This window comes from Rhinoraja longicauda, chromosome 35 (assembly GCF_053455715.1).
Source record: "Rhinoraja longicauda isolate Sanriku21f chromosome 35, sRhiLon1.1, whole genome shotgun sequence".
Taxonomy (NCBI): Eukaryota; Metazoa; Chordata; class Chondrichthyes; order Rajiformes; family Arhynchobatidae; genus Rhinoraja; species Rhinoraja longicauda.
The window spans coordinates 16,643,756-16,665,376 of NC_135987.1; the positions used below are offsets into that span (position 1 = coordinate 16,643,756).

At 45.3% G+C, this 21,621-nt stretch overlaps 1 protein-coding gene across 1 annotated transcript in view; it reads right to left on the minus strand.

The window, feature by feature from the left end:
• LOC144610004 (PH and SEC7 domain-containing protein 1-like) overlaps positions 1–19,594 on the minus strand; it is a 120,198-nt gene extending 100,604 nt beyond the window's left edge. The window contains 4 exon segments of the mRNA XM_078428440.1: positions 6,851–7,874; positions 15,022–15,067; positions 16,214–16,276; positions 19,338–19,594. Coding sequence (XP_078284566.1) covers positions 6,851–7,777 — 927 coding nt within the window. The 5' untranslated portion in view covers positions 7,778–7,874; positions 15,022–15,067; positions 16,214–16,276; positions 19,338–19,594.
• Between the last annotated feature and the right edge of the window lie 2,027 nt (positions 19,595–21,621).

Genomic DNA, 21,621 nt, shown 5'->3' on the forward strand with positions numbered 1-21,621 from the left:
GCCCTTCGAGCCAGCACCGCCATGTTGAAGGACAGGATGTGTAGGATGAAACTGCAGATGCTGGTTTACACCGAAGATAAACACAAAATGCTGGAATAACTCAACGGGACCGGCAGCATCTCTGGAAAGAAGGAATGGATGACATTTTGCGTCGACGCCCTTCTTCAGAGGATAATGGACAGATGTCATTTTAGGTCAGGGCCCTTTTTCAGAAATGCCATCTGTCAATTTCCCTCCACAGATGCCCCTGACTCACGGAGTTCCTCCAGCAGTTTGTGCTTCAGCATCTGCAGTCTTTTATGTCTTGAAACATTGTTTGTATTGGGCTTGCGATTCAATTGAAGGTTTGATTGAGATGAATAAACACTGCAAAGCTGCAATAGTCCAACACCATCCATCGGCCAACAAATGAATACTTTATGAATACTTTATTGTCACATGTGACAAGTCGCAGTGACTCCTCTAACCTCCTAAAACCTCCTTTACCTGTATCAACCTGTCACTTGCCAGGTTTTGTCCTGCCCCCACTTCTTTTCTCCAGCTTTCTTCCCCCTACTACTATCTAAAGAAGGGGGGGTCCTGGCCCGAAACATCATCTGTCCATTCTGTCCACTGTTGTTAGACAATAGACAATAGACAATAGGTGCAGGAGTACGCCATTCGGCCCTTCGAGCCAGCACCGCCATTCAATGTGATCATGGCTGATCATTCTCAATCAGTACCCCGTTCCCGCTTTCTCCCCATACTCCCTGACTCCACTATCCTTAAGAGCTCTATCTAGCTCTCTCTTGAATGTATTCAGAGAATTGGCTTCCACTGCCCTCTGAGGCAGAGAATTCCACAGATTCACAACTCTCTGACTGAAAAAGTTTTTCCTCATCTCTGTTCTAAATGGCCTACCCCTTATTCTCAAACTGTGGTCCCTGGTTCTGGACCTCCCCAACATTGGGAACATGTTTCCTGCCTCTAATGTGTCCAACCCCTTAATAATCTTAAAAATCTTATGTTGCATGACCCGTTGAGTTCCTCCGGCAACTTGTTTTGGGTTTTTTCTTCTGCTCAAGATTCAGGGTTCTGCTGTTCCTTGGGCCTCCAAGCTCACAACTTTGGTGGCTCTCGACTGAAAGATTTAATGAACTCTTGGATATTATTTCTATTAATACTCCAATCCACTCTTAATTCATTTTTTTTCCAGCAGTTAAACTGTAGACTACCAATTTTTCCAGTAAACCTGGTAAGTTTCAAAGGATTTGGGGTAACAGTCCCTCAGAAAGTTTCAACCTGTGGAATGTGGCAGATTTTTTTTAAATTGGATTGCGGATTATCAGAGTTTTACCGTGTTGTGTTTAGCTAATGCCTTGTGTCTAGGCCAGTAAACAAAGAGAGTGCTAGTCTGCGTAAGAGGTCAGTCCAGGAGAATCTACAAATAGACTATTGGCATTGCCTGGTTATCGCCCAGTGTCTGAGGTAAACACTAAAAATAACTTCTGGTTCAACTCAACAGTTTGTAAAGCTGTGTCATATTTTCAGTGAAGCAATTAGACAATTATTCTGGGTATGATTTTTTTTGCTTGTTTTTAATCTTTAAAGACATGTGGCTTATGTCAAATCGATCGGTACCACTTTAAGAATTGCTTCATGTAACCACCTGATGTAGAGGTGCCACATCGTACGGCATGGAACTGGTCAGACATCTGTCCACCTCTGTGGAGGATGCCACAGTAAGAGAAATGTCCTGGTGCTGTAAGCAGTTCTTTAATTTGTTTCAATTACAGATATTAAAGGAATCAAGGGAATTGGGGACCATTTTCAGTGCCTTCAAGAGAGAGGGATGCCAAGACCTTAGAGAAAATAAACTCTTAACTACATTTCTTACTGTCCTATTGTTTGTTCGGCACACCTTGTGATTAGTTTAGAAGGGAATTTAGAAGGATGAGAGGGGATCTTATCGAAACATAAGATTATTAAGGGGTTGGAAAAGTTAGTGGCAGGAAACATGTTCCCAATGTTGGGGGAGTCCAGAACCAGGGGCCACAGTTTAAGAATAACGGGTAGGCCATTTAGAATGGAGATGAGGAAAAACTTTTTCAGTCAGAGAGTTGTAAATCTGTGGATTTCACTGCCTTAGAAGGCAGTAGAGGCCAAGTCTCTGAATGCATTCAAGAGAGAGCTAGATAGAGCTCTTAAGGATAGTGGAGTCAGGGGGTATGGGGAGACAGCAGGAACTGATTGAGAATGATCACCCATGATCACATTGAATGGTGGTGCTGGCTCGAAGGGCCGAATGGCCTACTGCTGCACCTATTGTCTATTGTCTAGTTTGACAAGCATTGTTCAAGTCACGCTTCAAGGATGAACGGATATGATTAAAAAGAGATGGAGACACAAGGGTGGGTACATTTTGACTGATGTATGTCATGGTTACCCAGTTAGAGAAACACAATACGAAGAAGGAACCAGCGAATTGTACAAATACAACTGCAATGTTGGCAGAACACTTGGCATTTGCCAGGGTTTCTCCACCAAAAAGGGTTACTCCATCAACCTAAAGTCTCCCACTGCTTGGGAATTAAGATAGAAATCCAGAAAGTGCTGTCTGTAATTCCCAGATGGCTAACAGGCTGCACTCATGGAATTTAGTCTGAGAAAGCGATCTTGAATTACATCGAAGGAAAGTCAGTCACACCGCAGATGAAATCTGAGATAACAAGAGAAAAAGCTGGAAATACTTGGCAGGTCAAACAGAATTTGTGGAAAGTTAATGTTTCAGGTCTGGGGCTCATCATTACATCAAGGATAGAGGGTTTTAGGTAGGGGAAAAGGTGGGGGAGGAAATTGCAAGGAATAAAGGGAGTATCTCCAATAGGCTGAGACTGGATGATCTACTATGGGAGTTCAGATAATGCTGCGTTCAGGGTTCGTGTATCGTGTTGCTAATGGCAAGGCTGTGAGACGTGACGAGCAAACCAGACTGTACTTACAAAAAACAAAGACAAAAAGAAAAACTGAGCCAAAATAATGGCGGCATAAGTGGGTCTCTGAAGTGGTTTGAATTGTAAAACAGGCCTTCCTCATAATGGAATAGAATGTAAGGATTGTTAGATGTGGCAGTGTGAGAGGGGTGACGCGTGGAGCATAAACACTGCACTCTTTATCTCCCACCATCTGGATCATTGTGGGCGACTTCTGCCGGCCCTGTTTACACTCTCCTGCCATTCTGCACGCACGTACAACAAAGAGCAATTCACTGCTGGATACTCAGCTGTCTTTAATAGTCTCAGTAACAGCCAACTAAATGAGCTGGACATGTGCCAGTCAATAGGCACACTTAACGCTTGGGACCCCAATTACCACAAACAACCTGGATCGATTCCAAGATACTCGCCTAATCTGCTCCACATCCAGGTGAATGAAGTGTAGAAAGGAACTGCAGATGCTGGTTTATACTGAAGGCAGACAGAAAGTGCTGGAGTAACTCAACGGGTCATCCTGGAAGAACAGGATGGGTGACACTTTGTGTTGGGAACTTTCTTAAGACTTCAGGAGACTGTAGAAGGGTCCCGGCCCAAAACGTCAGCCGTCCTTTTTCTCCAGAGATGCTGCCTGACCTGCTGAGATACTCCCACACTTTGTGTCTCTCTCCAGGTACATGAATGCTGGGTCTGCAGACTGTGACATCAGGCTCCATGTCATACTCTCCTGGGCAGGTCTAACATCTGTGGGTAGTTAATGAATATATGGAGAGAATTAAAGGGATTAATATAAATGGCTGCTTGATGGTCAGCACAGACTCAACAGGTCAAAGGGTCTGCTTCTGTGCACTATGACTTTGAAGCTTTTCGATCATTTCTTACCCACTCTTCAGTGGTTAATTAGTCCCTTCGCTGAAATTCCAATAAAATGGAGAGAAAGGCTGATGGTGAGGAGACTGCACTGGTTGCCAATCTGAAGTGATCGGCAATGGGCAAGGGCAGCAGTGGCAAATGGCCAGAACCAAGCTTGGTTGGCGATCTAGGGCGGCATGGTAGCGCAGCGGTAGAATTGCTGCCTTATAGCACCGGAGACCCGGGTTAGATACTGACTACTGGTGCTGTCTGTATGGAGTTTGTACGTTCTCCCCATGATCTGCGTGGGTTTTCTCCGGTTTCCTCCCACATTGTGCTAAGTGCGAAGAATTCGCTAAATTTTTCACCAACAAAGTTGAGAATATTAGAATGAACATTTCCCCTCCCACCCGTGACCTAGCTGTCTCACTAGTCTGTTCATCTAAATTGGACTGCTTCCAACCCATCACTCTATCCTCCCTTGCAAAGCTTATCTCCGCTATGAAACCTGCAACCTGCCCCCTTGATCCTGCCCCCACTGCCCTTCTGAAGGATGTCATTGCAATAGCTGGTCCCAGCATCCTCTCTATTATCAACAGTTCTCTGGCCACTGGCACTGTTCCAACCAGTTTCAAGCACGCGGTGGTCCAGCCCCTACTGAAAAAACCTAACCTAGACCCCACCTTGCCTAGCAACTACAGACCCATTTCCAAACTGCCATTCCTGTCAAAAGTCCTTGAAAAGGCAATCCTTAACCAATTAGTGCCCTACCTGCACCAAAACACCATCCTGGAAAGTTTCCAGTCAGGTTTCAGAGCCCACCACAGCACAGAGTCTGCCTTGTTGAAGGTACACAACGACCTGCTTCTCGCCATCGACACCGGCGACTGTGCAATCCTGCTCCTTCTCGACCTCAGCGCAGCATTCGATACAGTGGACCACACCATCCTTATTGACCGTCTCCGGTACGCGGTTGGCATTGATGGCACTGCCCTGAGCTGGTTCGCTTCGTACCTCAAAGATAGGAGTTTCGCCATCAACATAGGCAGTTATTCCTCTGCTCCAGCTAGCCTCTCCTGCGGAGTTCCACAAGGCTCAATCCTAGGCCCCATTCTCTTTTCTCTATACATGCTCCCCCTTGGCCAAATCATTCAAAGGCACGGCATTTCTTTCCACTGCTATGCCGATGACACTCAGCTTTACCTCCCCCTGAAACCCAACAACCAGTCAAATTTAAACAGCCTCTCACACTGCCTTGAGGACATAAAATGTTGGATGGCACAGAACTTCCTCCAATTAAATGAGAGCAAGTCTGAGGTCATCCTATTCGGCCCCCCCGACTCCATCAAATTGATAACAGGCAGTCTTGGAAGCCTATCCTGCCTAGTCAAACCGCATGTCAAAAACCTCGGCATGATATTTGACTCTGCATTAAAATTTGATAAGCAAGTCAACGCTGTGGTAAAAGCCAGCTTCTTCCAACTTCGAACCATAGCTAAAATCAAACCTTTCCTCAAATTCGACGACACAGAAAAAATCAATCACGCTTTCATTTCCTCCCGCCTAGACTACTGCAACTCCCTATACACTGGGATCAGCCAATCTTCCCTGTCCCGCCTGCAACTGGTCCAAAACGCCGCAGCGAGACTCCTGACGGGTACCCGTAAAAGGGACCACATCACCCCGATTCTGGCCTCTCTCCACTGGCTCCCTGTACGGTACAGAATCAACTTCAAGCTCCTCCTATTCACGTATAAAGCCATAAATGGACACTCCCCCCCCTACATCAAAAATCTTCTAACCCCCCTCTCTAACTCCAGGTCCCTCAGATCGGCCGACTTGGGGCTATTCACTATCCCACGGTCTAGGCTTAAACTCAGGGGTGACCGCGCTTTTGCGGTTGCAGCTCCTAGACTGTGGAACAGCATCCCTCTCCCGATCAGAACTGCCCCCTCCATCGACTCCTTTAAGTCCAGGCTCAAAACATATTTCTACTCCCTAGCGTTTGAGGCTCATTGAGGAGGCGCTGTGAACTGTTTGCGTGCTACTGTATGTTTTCATTTTTTTTTTTTTTTTCTATTGGAACCTAATCAAATGTACAGCACTTTGGTCAACGTGGGTTGTTTTTAAATGTGCTATACAAATAAAATTGACTTGACTTGACTTGACTTGACATTCCAAAGACGTACAGGTTTGTAGGTTAATTGGCTTGGTAAAATTGTAAAATTGTCCCTAGTGTGTGTAGGATGGTGTCAATGTGCAGGGATCGCTGGTCGGTGCGGACTCGGTGGGCCGAAGGGCCTGTTTCCTTGCTGTATCTGTAAACTAAACTAAGAAACTCTGTTATGGAGACTAACAGGCAACATGGAAGGTAGGTTTGTGAACAATGTGAATGACTCTGTGGGAGGGTGATGGGATTGATGGCGAGGGCAGAGTTTGTGGTGGGGACCAAAGAGGGTAAAGCCCCTCAGGCAGTGTGCGGGGCCCTTCTATCAAATCCCTAGCCAGAGCTCTTTATCACTACCCACAGCACTGTACTCCCTCACCCCTGATTAAACTAATTTACACTCTAATTTGACCATGATGGCAATACCAGTTTTACCCATTATTTGAAGTGCAAGGTAATAACTCTGGAAATTCTGTATGGAATATAGAGTAAATACACAGCCAGTGCAACCTAGAAGGAACCATGTGGAGGAAGGAACTGCAGATGCTGGTTTCAACCAAAGATAGATACAAAATGCTGGAGTAACTCAGCGGGACAGGCAACATCAATGGAGAGAAGGAATGGGTGACGTTTCAGGTCGACCCGACACATCACCCATTCCTTCTCTCCAGAGATGCTGCCGGTCTCGCTGAGTTACTCCAGCATTTTGTATCTCTCCAGAAGGAACCATGTCTGCTTATCCATTCTTCCCACAACCAAATAATCCACGATCGCAACCCATGAGAATCTAATAGTCCAACTGAACATTTGTAATCTAATTGTCAAGACTTAATCAAGTGCATATCATTCTGGAAAGTACCTGTTTGAAGCCAGGGCTGTTTGGACTCTCCATTCCAATTGATGGCTCTGAGCTGTGATTAGATATGTCGGTATTATTGTTGGATGTTTCATTGATAGTGGATGTCGTCGTTGGATTTGTTCCCAGGTCCTGACTACTGGTCTGTGACGGTTCTGATGTGAACAAGTGGTCTATCTTGTTCCCATTTTGGAGGCCAGTGTGGGAATCTTGAGCATCAGGACACTTTGTACTAACACTGCCAACTAGGCATTGGCCGGCAACCATTTCATCTGATGGCCTGCTAGAGGCTCCCACCATCACCATGTCTAGACTTCCCATCTGAGGCAGTTTTGATACAAAACTCAACAATGTTTTGTGCCCAGTTTGTGGGCTTCTATATCCAGCTGATGAAAATTGCGCTGTGGAAAGACGTTTTGCCTCTTGACAAACCACTGGTTTGCCGAACGGATTAACGATGGTCTTCACCTTGGCCTTTTCGATGTAGCTAAAAGTAACAACCGAGCTTTTACCTCCAGTGTTGAAGTTCGCCTTTCTTACTGTATTCTCCAAGGTAGCGGGGCAGAAGGAGCGAGTCCTGGTGCCCACCGGGGAGGTAGGAGCAGTGGACCTCCCTGGGCTGCTGGGGATCATTTCCTGAAAGGGGTTGGTCTCCGATCGTGTGCGGACAAGTGAGGACCCGCCCTTCTCTCGGCCAGGCAAGCCCAAGAAGTCGACTCTGGCTTCAGGCAGCAGGTTGCGTCTCTGCATGTGGGACCGGGGGGTCAGTGATTTGGCAGAGGATTGGCATGGTGATCGGTTGGGGGCTTCATACTGAGCTGTGTTCAGGTAGCCCCGTCCCAGAGATTCTGAAGGCATTTGGACACAATTCCTGGAGTGACCAGTCCTCAGCTCCATGTAGAAAGACATGACTTTCGTATTCTGTGCCATTCAATGTAAATCCAATCCTATCACAAGCGAAGGGCAGGCAACAGGTGCGGCCAGAACACGATCACCTTCCCACCTTGAGAAACATCAGCTCTCCAACCTGGAAGTTCCAAGGTACACATTACTGATGGACATTATCAACGTGTTAAATGGAGTTGTAATCAATGTTACAGTCTAAACCTTTGCGGGTCATAAGAAATAGATGGTATGAAGAGTTGAGAATGAACAGAGACCTATTCAGACATAGCATTTTAGACCCTTGTAAGAAGATATGATTATTCCCGCTAAGCCCAGCAGTGTGAGAAGCTCAATGAGCACACATGCACATATACACAAGATTCTGGTGAAGGGTTTCGACCCGAAACATCACCTATTCCTTTTCTCCACAGATGCTGCCTGACCCGCTGAGTTACTCCAGCATTTTTGTGTCTATCTTCAGTGTAAACCAGCATCTGCAGTTCCTTCTTACACACACATCACTCAGGCAAATTAAAATGATAGACAGAGACCCACATTTTACCATGATGTGCAGATGCTGTTGTGCGTACAGTATGATACAGAGGTACATATGATGTGACATATGCGCATATGTATAGTATACACATATGTACACCTGTACATAATAATAATAATAATTAATTAAAGACAAATAAAAGTAAATTACTAAGTAAATACAAACATTTAAACGCAAAATGGTATACAGACATGCAAACACAAAACTACATGTAAATATGATTTACACAGATGCGTGATATAAATTCAAACACACAGATGCACACAAGCTTATACAAGAAAACTTTTACACAGATCTGAATTGACACAGCGTGAGATTGCTCCATCCATAATTTTAGCCAACAATTGCTTAACAATTGCACTCAGGATAAGGTATTGTTTTCTCTGCATTTACTGTGGGCTTCAGTGGCAATTCCCCACTGCTTCTCCATCACCCAATCTAAATGATAGCGAGTGACATCCCACACACCAAGATAACAACTAGCAGTGCAATGAGAAAGAATCACAAGGCTGGGTGAAGGCACGCTGGGCTGCAGGATTGCTCATGGCTACATCGACTACATCTTTGGCGAGGGAGTGCATGACCATTGTTCTCGTTTCCGAAAATCAAATTTCTTGTGGCACGCAACACACAGCCATCATCACAGTGTGAGTTTAGTGCATTTGACAAAGGACATATTTCCACCTTTTCCAATAATTCCATGCAAAGGATACAGTGGTAAAGTGCATACCTCACAAGTCAGTGTTATTAAGCACAAGGAAAAGATAAACTTTAAGATTTTCCATCACGATATATTGATAAATACTCCATTTCAGGAAACCCTGCTCAAATCTAAATGTTCACTTTGTTTTGTTCTCTCTGTTTTGTTCAGTCTGAAGAAGGGTCTCGACCCGAAACGTCACCCATTCCTTCTCTCCTGAGATGCTGCCTGACCTGCTGAGTTACTCCGGCATTCTGTGAATAAATACCTTCGATTTGTACCGGCATCTGCAGTTATTTTCTTGCACTACTTGTTTTGTTCCCTGGCTGCCATGTTTCTTACAGCAGTGACTGTGCTGATGATATCATGGGCTACTCCATTTAAAGCGTTGGGGTTTCCAGGGGATTCCAATGTCCTGTTACATTGTAGTGGGTCTGGACGCAGCAGGAATCAGGCAAGACGCCAGGTGAGTATTAACAGTAATTTTAATGTAGCATCAGAACATCCACTCTCTTCAGTTTCCAGCACGAGTTAACCCAAGCTCCTTCAGGCAAACCCTGTAGCTCTGACCCCTCCCCAGCCCTGTCCAACCCATGCCGAGGGGGATGACCCAGGGAGTGGCCTAATTCCCGGGCACCGCCACAACATCCTTATGTCCTTCAGTCTGAAGAAGGGTCTCGACCCGAAACGTCACCCATTCCTTCTCTCCCGAGATACTGCCTGACCTGCTGAGTTACTCCAGCATTTTGTGAATAAATACCTTCGATTTGTACCAGCATCTGCAGTTATTTTCTTATATTATATCCTTATGTCCAAGGTGGATGGAGGGCAGAATATCTTTTTATTTAATTTTAATTTTGGACAAATTTATGTCGACATTAGTAAATCCACTCCAGTTACTCCTGAGGTGGGGGTGGCATTCCTAGGTTGGGAATCACTGCTCTTGTTACATTTTCATCTCTGACAGAAAAAAGCATCTGATCATGTTGTACTTTTTTTGCCTTTAGCTCAACTGCTAAAGAGACTTCTCTCTGAGCTGGATGGAAAGCCAGTGCAAGATTGAGATATCTCAAACTGGTCCCTACTGTGCCTTCCACTGAATTATTCAAAATTCATCACCTCCCTGCAACAATTCGCACTGGGAACCTGTAACGTGTTTACTGTCAGTAGTCACATATTTTAAAATTCATTCACAGGATGTAAAACTACGGATTGAGTTAAGAGCCAGTCACAAATGATGTGGGTCAAGGGATCTTTCCCAAAGGGGAAACAATGGAATAAGATAATTCATTTTCCAGACGTATTTAATTAACTGCATTCAAGTTCCCTTGCTGCAGTGCTGGGATTTGATCTCAAGTCTCCTGATTGTTGGATTACTGTTCCGGTACCAAAACTAGTAAATTAACCCAATTCACACCGAGGGAAAAATACCAGACCCAGGAGCCTAGTGGAGACACAGAACACTGATTTAACAACACATAACTTGTTGGGGCAGAGTGGTGAGTGGGAGAGAGCATTGGAAGGGGAATTGATTACCCCCAATCAATGGCTCGAGTGAGAAATCTGCAACTTCTGTTTTAAAGCACATGTACTTCCATTTCAGTGCTACACAGTGACCCAAGCTGACACATTCATAGTTGACCTACCTTTCCCTTTTAGATTATTCTTTTCTCTGTCTCCCCAATCAGAAATCACTTGGACAGCTGGCCACAGGCGAGGAGCAGCTGGTCCCCTTGTTGAGTCGAATATAATGCCATCCAACACCAATACAGATTCCAATCTCAAAGGCCCTGGTTAGCAATTGGCAGCCAACTGCTGGCACTTGACTCGGACTAAATTGGGTTATAGTACTATGTTGGAGCAAATCTCCAAACCCGATGTCAACAGGCTCCCCGGAGATCCATTTAAATCTGTCAGTACCCGGAATTACATCATGTACCGTCATAGAACCTGTGACCGGTTCCTGGTGCCCTGCCACTGCTGGAAGAGGCCACGTATGTCATGGAGAGCAACAAACCTGACTATGTCCCCCACCCCCTCTCCCCAGACTGATTACACCGTGTCCAGTAGGATGAGCTGTGATTGAATCTGACTTAATCCTGCTTAACATCCACCGGCCACGTGAGAGCAGATGTAGAGCAGGGGGGAGAAAATAATAGGAGACAGTGTGAGGGAGAGGGAGAGAAAGAAAGAGAGAGAGAGAGGTGGAGGGGGAGAGGGGGAGAGAGGGGGAGAGAGGGGGAGGGAGGGAGGGAGGGAGGGAGGGAGGGAGGGAGGGAGGGAGGGAGGGAGGGAGGGAGGGAGGGAGGGAGGGAGGGAGGGAGGGAGGGAGGGAGAGAGGGAGGGAGAGAGGGAGAGAGGGAGAGAGGGAGAGAGGGAGAGAGGGAGAGAGGGAGAGAGGGAGAGAGAGAGAGAGAGAGAGAGAGAGAGAGGGAGAGAGGGAGAGAGGGAGAGAGAGAGAGGGAGGGAGGGAGGGAGGGAGGGAGGGAGGGCGACAGGCAAGCAGAGATTGGCAGGCGGAGAATGGTGTCCACTCAAAATTGACGGGGCAACTTCTTTTACACAGAACTGGAACGTGCTGTCAGGGGTGGTGGTGGGGGCAGAAATGATAGTGACATTTGGAGAGGCACATGGGTATGCAGGGAATGGAGGGATATTGGTTATCTGCAGCTGTATAAGAGATAACCTTGGCATCATGTTCGGCACAGACATTGTGGGCCGAAGGGCCTGTCCTTGTGCTGTACTGTTCTATGTAACCAATGCACCCACATTTTTTGACCAATACTTTGAAACCTCTCTGTTCAGTGCATTTGTCTTGGCTAAAAGAAAAATGTGCCTATTGATTACAGACACTCATATTCCCATCATTTTCATCTCCGTCCGCCCCTCAATTCATGACTACTGTCTATTGATCAGATATATCATCAGAGCAGGGCAGCTCCAGATCAATCTAAGCTCTGTGCAAGATTTACCTACTTATAGCAGAGGGCTGTTATGGTGGGGGTGTGCATGTTTGTAACTCTTCAGATTTGAGGTGAACGCAGGGTATAATGTAATTCCTCATTACAAAACAAACATGATATTTATCTTCACAAGCAAGGGGCCCAATGTTGCATTTTAGCCATTTGAGGCAGAGAGGCATGCTGGGATATTTGGCATTTATTGCCCAATGTTAATTGCCCATGAATTGAGAGTCTGGCTGGGCAGATAACCACATCATTCCTGGTCTGGAATCACGTGCGATTCACAATGGGTAAATTTAATTGATTTCCTTCTGGATTTTTAAAACAATCAGTACTCTTAGAATCATCATTACTTATACTAACTTTTAATCCCAGATTTAGATACAAATTGAATTTAGATTCTCCAGATGCTATGACTGGATTTGAACTCACGTCTCCAGATTACTGATTCAGACTTCCAGTTTATAAATCTGCTCACAGAGGCAGAGAGTACTATAGCACAGAAACAGGCCCTTCATCCCATCAAATCTGTGCTGACCATCAAGCATTCCCTGATATTAATCTCAGTTTATTCTCTTTATATTTCCAGTAACTTCCCCCAGATTCTACCATTTAGATACACCAAGGGGTAATTATTAATGGCCAATTAACCCTCCAACTTGCATTTCTTTGGAATGCAGGAGGAAATCGGAGTACCCGGACAAATCCCACACAGTCTCAAGGAGAGCGTGCAAACCCCACATGGACAGCACACAGAATAGTGAAAGGCTTGGATGGAGCGGATGTGGAGAGGATGTTTCCACAAGTGGGAGAGTCTAGGACTAGAGGTCATAACCTCAGTATTAAAGGACGTTCTTTTAGGAAGGAGATGAGGAAAAATGTCTTTAGTCAGAGGGTAATGAATCTGTGGAATTCTTTGCCACAGAAGGCAGTGGAGGCCAAGTCAATGGATATTTTTTAAGGCAGCGATAGATAACTTCTTGATCAGTACATGTGTCAGAGGTTACGGGGAGAAAGCAGGAGAATGGGGTTAGGAGGGAGAGATAGATCAGCCATGAATGAATGGCGTAGACTTGATGGGCCAAATGGCCTAATTCTACTCCTATTCCTAATGTCCTTATGAGGTCACAATTGAACTTGGGTCACTGGCTGTAGTTTCAGTAGCTGTGCCATTGTGCTGCCAAAACTATAAAACTACTGTAACAAAAATATTTGATCACAATCTTGCTATTCCATTAGGAAAAGGTTGAGAATGGGTGAGATATAGTAACCTCTGTTACTATGAGTGAAGGAAGCTCTGGAAAAGGTAGGTCAGAGGCTGAAGATAGACACAAAAAGCTGGAGTCACTCAGTGGGTCAGGCAGCATCTCTGGAGAGAAGGAATAGGTGACGTTTTGGGTCGAGACCCTTCTTCAGATTCAGGTCCCAGGCTGATCATTTATTGGCTGTCAAACCGAATCACCTCGATTTAGGTAAGCAATTGGTTGAAGTGATAGGGCCAGGTTGTTATTCGTGAAACCAGACCTGTGAGGAAGGGCAGACTTCCATTTATGTAGCACCCTTCACATCCCAAAGTGCTTGCACAGCATCAAATCGCCAAATTTCAAGCTCAAGCTAAATTACCCATTTCTAATTCCCATTCCTTCTCTCCCGAGATACTGCCTGACCCGCTGAGTTACTCCAGCATTTTGTGTCTACCCATTTCCAATATTTTCCTCAAATCCACGTGGTTCTAAATTCCACTGTGGGAAAATTTTAATGTCTGTTTTTCTTTACAACCCCAGTAAATAAACAATTCTGGAACTTCGATATGTTCAACCCTGACCTTTGTTAAGCTTGTACATTCTTCCTGTGACCTATGAGCATCCCACAGTGCTCCCATTTCCTTCCACATCCCAAGACGTAAATTAATTGGCCACTGTAAAATGCTTCTGGTATGTAAATTAATGATGGACACTTGAAAGAGTCAATGTGAATGAGAACATAATTTTAAAAAACGATTAGCTTAAGAGTAATTTAAATGGGTGCTGATGATCAGCGTGAACTTGATGGGCCGAAGGGCCTGTTACAGCTGTATAGCTCTACAACTCAAAAACATATTGGGAGAAAGATGGAGTTAAACACAGAAACAGATGTGCACACACTTACAAAATACAGGGCAACATGTACACATGCGGCATGCACACACAAACACAGAGATACACACACAAATACACATGTGTGTACCTGCACATGGTACACGAATGAATGAATATTATTTAAATCCATGTTTAGTTTAGTTTAGTTTAGAGATACAGCGCAGAAACAATCCCTTCAGCCCACCGAGTCCGCGCCGACCTGCGATCCCCGCACACTAACACTATCCTGTACACACTAGGGACAATTTACATTTATACCAAGCCAATTAACCTACAAACCTGGGCATCTTTGGAGTGTGGGAAGAAACCGGAGATCCCGGAGAAAAAACCCACACAGGTCACGGGGAGAATGTATAAACTCCATGCAGACAAGCACCCCCATGGTCTGGATCGAACCCAGGATTCTGGCGCTGTAAGGCAGCAACTCTACCACCGCGCAACCATACTGCCCACGCTTGAGGGGAGATGAATCATCATTAAAGGGGAGAAAATATAAAGAACTGTTTTCCTGATTTAGCCATTCTCCCAAGAAGATATGGGTGCCTTTCAGAAATTACACCATTAGGGAGCCAGTTTTCTGAGTATAGTATAGAAAAAGGATTGAATGTTTGTATGCAGAGAGTTTTACAGTTTCTGATGTACACTCCCAGCTCACACTCCGAGTGATGGATTTCTCAATGCAATGAAATAGGCCTGTCTCTGAGTCAGGTTATTAAAAGTATTGCTTTCCAGGGACTGACTGATGCCCACTTTGTCCCACTGGCTCTCCACTTAGATCCCAAGCAATAAAAGATGCACTTCAAATCCCAAAGAGGGCTCAATTTTTATTCGGTTGGACATTAAACCTCAACTCACAATCGGTCACTAATATTGATGAGAAATGGCAGGGTCAGGATTTAGGTGAGGCAAATACCTAACGTGGTCATACTCACCTTGCACCAGGGAGTTGGAACCACACAAACCAGAATGTAGCAGGAGCTGTAGAAACATTCAGAACTAATTGTAAGTTACAGGGGTGTATGCAGAAACTGAATTTTGCTGGCCTTCGGGATGGCACGAGTGCTTGGTATCATTGCCAGAATGGGTAAACACATGTGCATCAGAATATCTGGCAGATGTGCAGGACATGGGGAGATTTCGTTTATTTAGTTTAGAGGTACAGCATGGAAACAGGCCCTTCGGCCCAGTGCTATCCCTCACACACAATTTAACATTTATACCAAGCCTTTATGTCTTTGTTGTGTGGGAAGAAACCGGAGCTTCCTGGAAAAAACCCCGAGTAGATGACGGGAAGAACATATAAACTCCATACAGACAAGCGCCCCAAGTCAGGTTCAAACCCATATCCCATTGAAGTGTGATTGGTAGGTGAATTGGTTGGTCCAAGTGTGTCGGTGAGTGGCAGAATCTGCGAACGAGGGGAGAGTAAAGTGGGAATAGTGCCCATTAGTGTAAGATGTCCCAACAAGGAACTGCAGATGCTGGTTTACCAAGGAAAGATACAAAATGCTGGAGTAACTCAGCGGGTTAAGCAGCATCCCTGGGGAAGGTGGACAGGTGACGTTTCGGGTCGAGACCCTTCTTCAGACTGATTGTGGGGGTGGGAAGAAAGAAGAGTGTAGGAGCAGGACAAAGCATGGCAGGTGAACACAGGCGAGGGGGGGGATTTGATGTGCAGATGATTGGACAAATGCCAGAGATGAACACACACAAGGTGTGAGACAAAACGATGAGAGAGCTGAGAATTACGTAACTAAAGGATTGACAAGGTCCGAATTGTTTAAGAATGTAGGTGGAGTGGGAGGGGAAGGATAGGTGCAATATCATCCAGGGTTCAAGGTTGGGGGGAGGGGGGGAGAGAAAATAGGGAGATTGTGGGGATGAAAGGGGAGAGGGTGGGATTGCAGAGAATAAATGGGCGGTTCATGGTCAGTTCGGACACAATGGGCTGAAGAGTCTGTTCCTGGGTCGTGTGTCTATGACATTATAAACATCAGACAGCAGAGGGCATGCCACCTCCTTCTCTGGAACATACTGTACTCCACAGGGTATTATCATGGAGTTAATATCAACTGACCCACTAATAGGAACCTGTTGTTTATCGCACCCTGTTATAGCACCTACCTTGTAATAGTTTAATTTGCATCGTGACCCCTCGTCTTCCAGCACGCATCACGATTTTTCGCTCTGGAAACAAGAAAAAAAAATGGAGTGATCATTCAGCTATCACAGTGGGGCAGTGACGAGAATTGAAAGGACGAGTGCCCACAGGCAGGTAGAGTAGGGGACAGGGATCCATGAAGATCAATAAAATAATCCACTAGGTGGCAATTTTATTTCACAGTTGTTTTGACGTGAATGGGTGGTTCAAGCAAATTCAAAAACTACTTTAAGAAGGGAATCGGGTGAAATCTTAAAGAAAAATTGGCAGGTCTGACGAGAAAGTTCAGGGTACCAGGACCATTGACAGTTCTTCACAGAGTCATCGTGATGGCTGACAATTCTCCCTCTTTGCTGAACGACACGATACAATCGGACTTTATTTATCACAGGAGGGAAATTGATCTGCCAACAGTCGTAAAAACACAAAATACATGAAACATGAAATTAAAGTGCCGAGTGGAAAGGCTTGGGGGATGTGCAAAGATTGGGGGGGGGGGGGGGGGGGAGGGGGAGGGAAGTCAGAGTCAGTCTACCCCATGTCAGAAGGGGGAGGAGTTGTAAAGTTTGATAGCCACAAGGAAGAAGGATCAATAATGTAATTAATAATGTAATCCCGACAGAGGCCATTCAGCCCATCTTATTCAGTTCTTGGAGGAAGCAACACAATTAGCCATAATTAAGCTTTTGCGCTTTTCTCACACTGCTGCAAAATTTTATTTTACATTTGGCTTGTGAAAGTTTAGTCAAGATTTTTTCATGCAATGACTTGCATTTTGCAACAGCATGTTGGATGAATTTACTTTTCTCTTACTTTGTTCCCTTGCCTGGCTACATTATCATATAATAATAATAATAATAATACATTACATTTATATAGCGCTTTTCATATACTCAAAGACGCTTTACAGGGATTTAGAGAACATAGGGAAGTGAATAAATAGATAAATAAGTAAACGAACAGAGAAAGGAGACAGAAGGTGAGGTGACCTTCAGTGGTTGAAGGCAGTACTGAATAGGTGAGACTTCAGTGATGTTTTGAATGTGGTGAGTGTGGAGGTCTCTGACGGTTTGGGGTAGTGAGTTCCATAGGGTGGGAGCAGCGATGGAGAAAGCCCTGTCCCCCCAGGATCTGAGTTTGGTCCGGATGTGGGGGGATAGGAGATTGGCAGCAGCAGAGCGGAGGGTGCAGGTGGGAGTGTGCCTGTGGAGGAGGTCGGTCAGGTAGGATGGGGCCAGGTTATGGAGGGCTTTGTAGGTCATGAGGAGGATTTTGTACTGGATTCTCTGGGGGATGGGGAGCCAGTGGAGTTTGTAAAGGACGGGGGTGATATGGTCACGGATCGGGGTGTGGGTGAGTAGACGGGCAGCGGAGTTTTGAATGTATTGAAATTTACTGATGATTTTTGAGGGTGCGCCATAGAGGAGGCTGTTGCAGTAGTCCAGACGGGAGGTGATGAAGGCGTGGATGAGGGTTTCTGCAGCTGTGGAGGAGAGGCATGGACGGAGACGGGCAATGTTTTTGAGGTGGAAGAAGGCTGTCTTTGTGATGTGTTTGATGTGTTTGTCGAAGGAGAGGGTTTGATCAAAGATGATTCCAAGATTCCGGATATGAGGGGAGGTGGATACTGGGAGACCATCAATATTGAGTATGAAGTTTTGGGTGGATTTGGTGAGCGTTTTTGGACCAATGATGATGATTTCAGATATGTATCATTATATGATATAAGAAAATAACTGCAGATGCTGGTACAAATCGATTTATTCACAAAATGCTGGAGTAACTCAGCAGGTCAGGCAGCATCTCGGGAGAGAAGGAATGGGTGACGTTTCGGGTCGAGACCCTTCTTCAGACTGATTTTTCAGTTTCTTCTTCAGTCTGAAGAAGGGTCTCGACCCGAAACGTCACCCATTCCTTCTCTCCCGAGATGCTGCCTGACCTGCTGAGTTACTCCAGCATTTTGTGAATAATACGTTATCATATTATCGGTACACGTGACAATAAACTGAACAATAAACAATAAATAAATCTGGCCTATCCATGCATCTGTCTAAATGTTTCTTAAACATTGCGATAGTCCTCCAATGTCTGATTACACCGACTTCCCTGCTAGATCTATTCCATCAAAGGAAGTTGGTGATTCCACGTTCAAGGTCTAGCTGCAGCCTGAAGAGATCGGCATTGGTTTTGCTTGGTTTGAGTGCTGGAGGGCAGCACCTTGTGGAGCTGCAGCTGGTAGGGCCACTGCCTTCGATCATGGTTCAACCCTGACCTCGGGTACTGTCTGTGTGGAGTCTGCCTGTTCTCCCGATAACCACGTAGGCTTCCCCCAGCTGCACCAACTTCCTCCCACATTCCAAAGATTCCAACGTTTTTCACCCAGAGTTGTGAATCTGTGGAATTCTCTGCCGCAGAAAACAGTGGAGACCAATTCACTGGATATTTTCAAGAGAGAGTTAGATATAGCTCTAGGGGCTAACGGAATTGAGGGATAAGGGGAGAAAGCAGGAACGGGGTACTGATTTAGGATAATCAGCCACGATCATATTGAATGGCGGTGCTGGCTTGAAGTGCCGAATGGCCCACTCCTGCACCTATTTTCTATGTTTCGATGTAGGTTAATTTGCCACAGATACCTGTCCCCAGTGTACAGGTGAGAGGTATAATCTGAGGGAACTGAAAAGAATACGGAGAGAATAGAATATAGGGTTAATGTAAGTTTAGTGCAAATCGGGTGGTTGATGGTTAGTGCTAGATGGGCCGATCGGCCAGTTTCCATGCTGTCCCTCTATGACTAAGAATTTTGACGCATTCTGCGCTGCAGTGACCAGTCAGAGAGTCTAATAAAAGCCTTGGGATTGGTGGCAGTGGGGGAAAGAAGTCCACCATTGTACACGGAGGAGCTGACCCTTGAGGGAGATTTTCTGAAGGACCAACAGTGGATATTCCACCCCTGTCAAGAGTCAAATGCAAGGCATGGAATAACAGAGGCACAGGCAATAAGGAAGATCACACAGTGGTATCATGGACTCTGAACCAACATTCAAACACAAAGCAGGCGTGATTGGTAAAGACACATCTTCTTACCTTGCACTCTATGTTTGATTATCCCACGCTGTAGATGTAAAGAGAATGAAAGACCATTTGCATTTCCCCTCCAGCTGTTTAAAGTCCTGCTGCATAAACTACTCCGGTAAAGATATCATATGCGCTGTTTCTCCTACATGCAAAGAAGGACTCTTGAGTACTGTCATTAAAAGCTGAAAATACAACTCACAAAATTGGACTGCAACCTATAGAAGTGCCTGTATGCAAAATGCAGGCACAGGCAGAGATGAAATGGCTGCTCCCACCGATATGTTCAATTGCTGCAGTTACATAACTTACGGTAACCCTTTCCTGCCTGCACAATGCATCAGAAACTAAAGACAGTCAACAAAGGCAAAGTTGCTCTTCCACTGTTTGGACTGACAAACTAATAACTTATGAAGAGAGGCTAGGTGATCAAACACAGCTTCATCACCGCATCACTGAAGTTTTTTGAGGATGTAACAAGTAGAATGGATAAGGAAGTGCCAGTGGATGTGGTGTATCTGGACTTTCAAAAAGCCTTTGACAAGGTCCCACACAAGAGGTTAGTGCGCAAAATTAGAGCACATGGTATTGGGGGTAGGATACTGACATGGATAGAGAACTGGTTGGCAGACAGGAAGCAAAGAGCAGGAATTAACGGGTCCTTTTCAGAAAGGCAGGCAGTGACGAGTGGGGTGCCGCAAGGCTCGGTGGTGGTGAAGGAATTAAATGTGACATCTCCAAGTTTGCAGGTGACAAAAAAGCTGGGTAGCAGTGTGGGCTGCGATGAGGATGCTATGAGGCTGCAGTGTGACTTGACTAGCTTGGGTGAGTGGGAAAATGCATGGCAGATGCAGTATAATGTGGATAAATATGAGGTTATCAACTTTGGTGGCAAGAACATGAACGCAGATTATTATCTAAATGGTGTCAGATTACGAAAAGGGGAGGTGCAACGAGACCTGGGTGTGCTTGTACATCAGTCACTGAAAGTAAGCATGCAGGTAGAGTGGGTAGTGAAGAAAGCTAATGGCATGTTGGCCTTCATTGCGAGAGAATTTGAGTTTAGAAGCAAGGGGGTCCAACTGCAGTTGTACAGGGCCCTTCCACCCTGGAATAGCCTCCTTCTATCTCACGGATTTTCTTTGAAGCAAGGAAGGAGAAAATTCAGCAAAATGTTGTGCAGAAAGGAAAAAGATCATTTTGAATTCCTTGTATCTGCTAAACCGGTACAGCAGAACCATGGATGCAAAGTATTTTAAAGCAGTTCAGGGTTAACATCAATATGTAATGTCCTTGAGCAATGTGTGCTCACACTGAAATCATAATCGCACATCTCCTAATGGTTGAAAATCTTAACAAGTTTCTGATGTAAATGATGCAAAGTCCAGGCCTCTGGAAATCATGTTCACATTGGTGTGGGGAAAGAGTTCCTCCAAGGCTGGTGCAGGAAGTGGCTTGTTGGGTTTGAGTCAAGGTGATGCCATCTCTAATACATTCAAACGGGTACCAAGAACCAGTTTCACTTATGTTCCAAGGCTGAGAACATTTTCATTTCTGCTCAGGACACCCCTTACGTTAGTGAGCTGCCAACCATGACGCTCATCTCTGAGACAGAAGGTTGTGTGTTCAAATCCCACACAGATTGAGCATCTTCGATGCAAGAGAAGATCGTGGGAGAAGTATCAAACACGTAACAATGAACCACGCAAGGAGATACAAGGGCAGACACAAGTGACTGTGGATGCTGGTATCTTGAGCAAATACCAAACTACTGCAGGAACTCAGCGGGTCAGGCAGCATGTGTGGAGGGAAATGGGCAAACATTTTTTCCAGTCGAGACCCTTCCTCTCCAAGGAGCAGAACGTCTTCAAAGGGGGCATATTTTATGGAGATTTCACAGTCGAGCAGAAATATGGAGACTTAAGGGACTGCAGATACTAGGAGAGCTTGGTCAATGAAGAAAACAATAAGAAACCTCTTAAAAGAGGAATGAAGTGGTCATGGAGCATGGAAAAAGACCTTTCAGCCCACTAAATGTGGGTCAGTCATCAGCCACACATTTACGCTAATCTTACACTCATCCCATTTCATTCTCCCCACATTTCCTTCATTGTTTCCCCTTGTCCTCACAACCCCCCATAGAATATACCACTCATCTACATACTAAAGGCAATTTGCAGTAGTTTATTAACTTACCGACCCATCCGCCTTTGGAATGTGGGAAGAGGCCGGAGCACCTGGAGGAGTCGTTTGTGGTCACGGGGAGAACGTGCAGGATCGAACCCTGGTTGCTGGA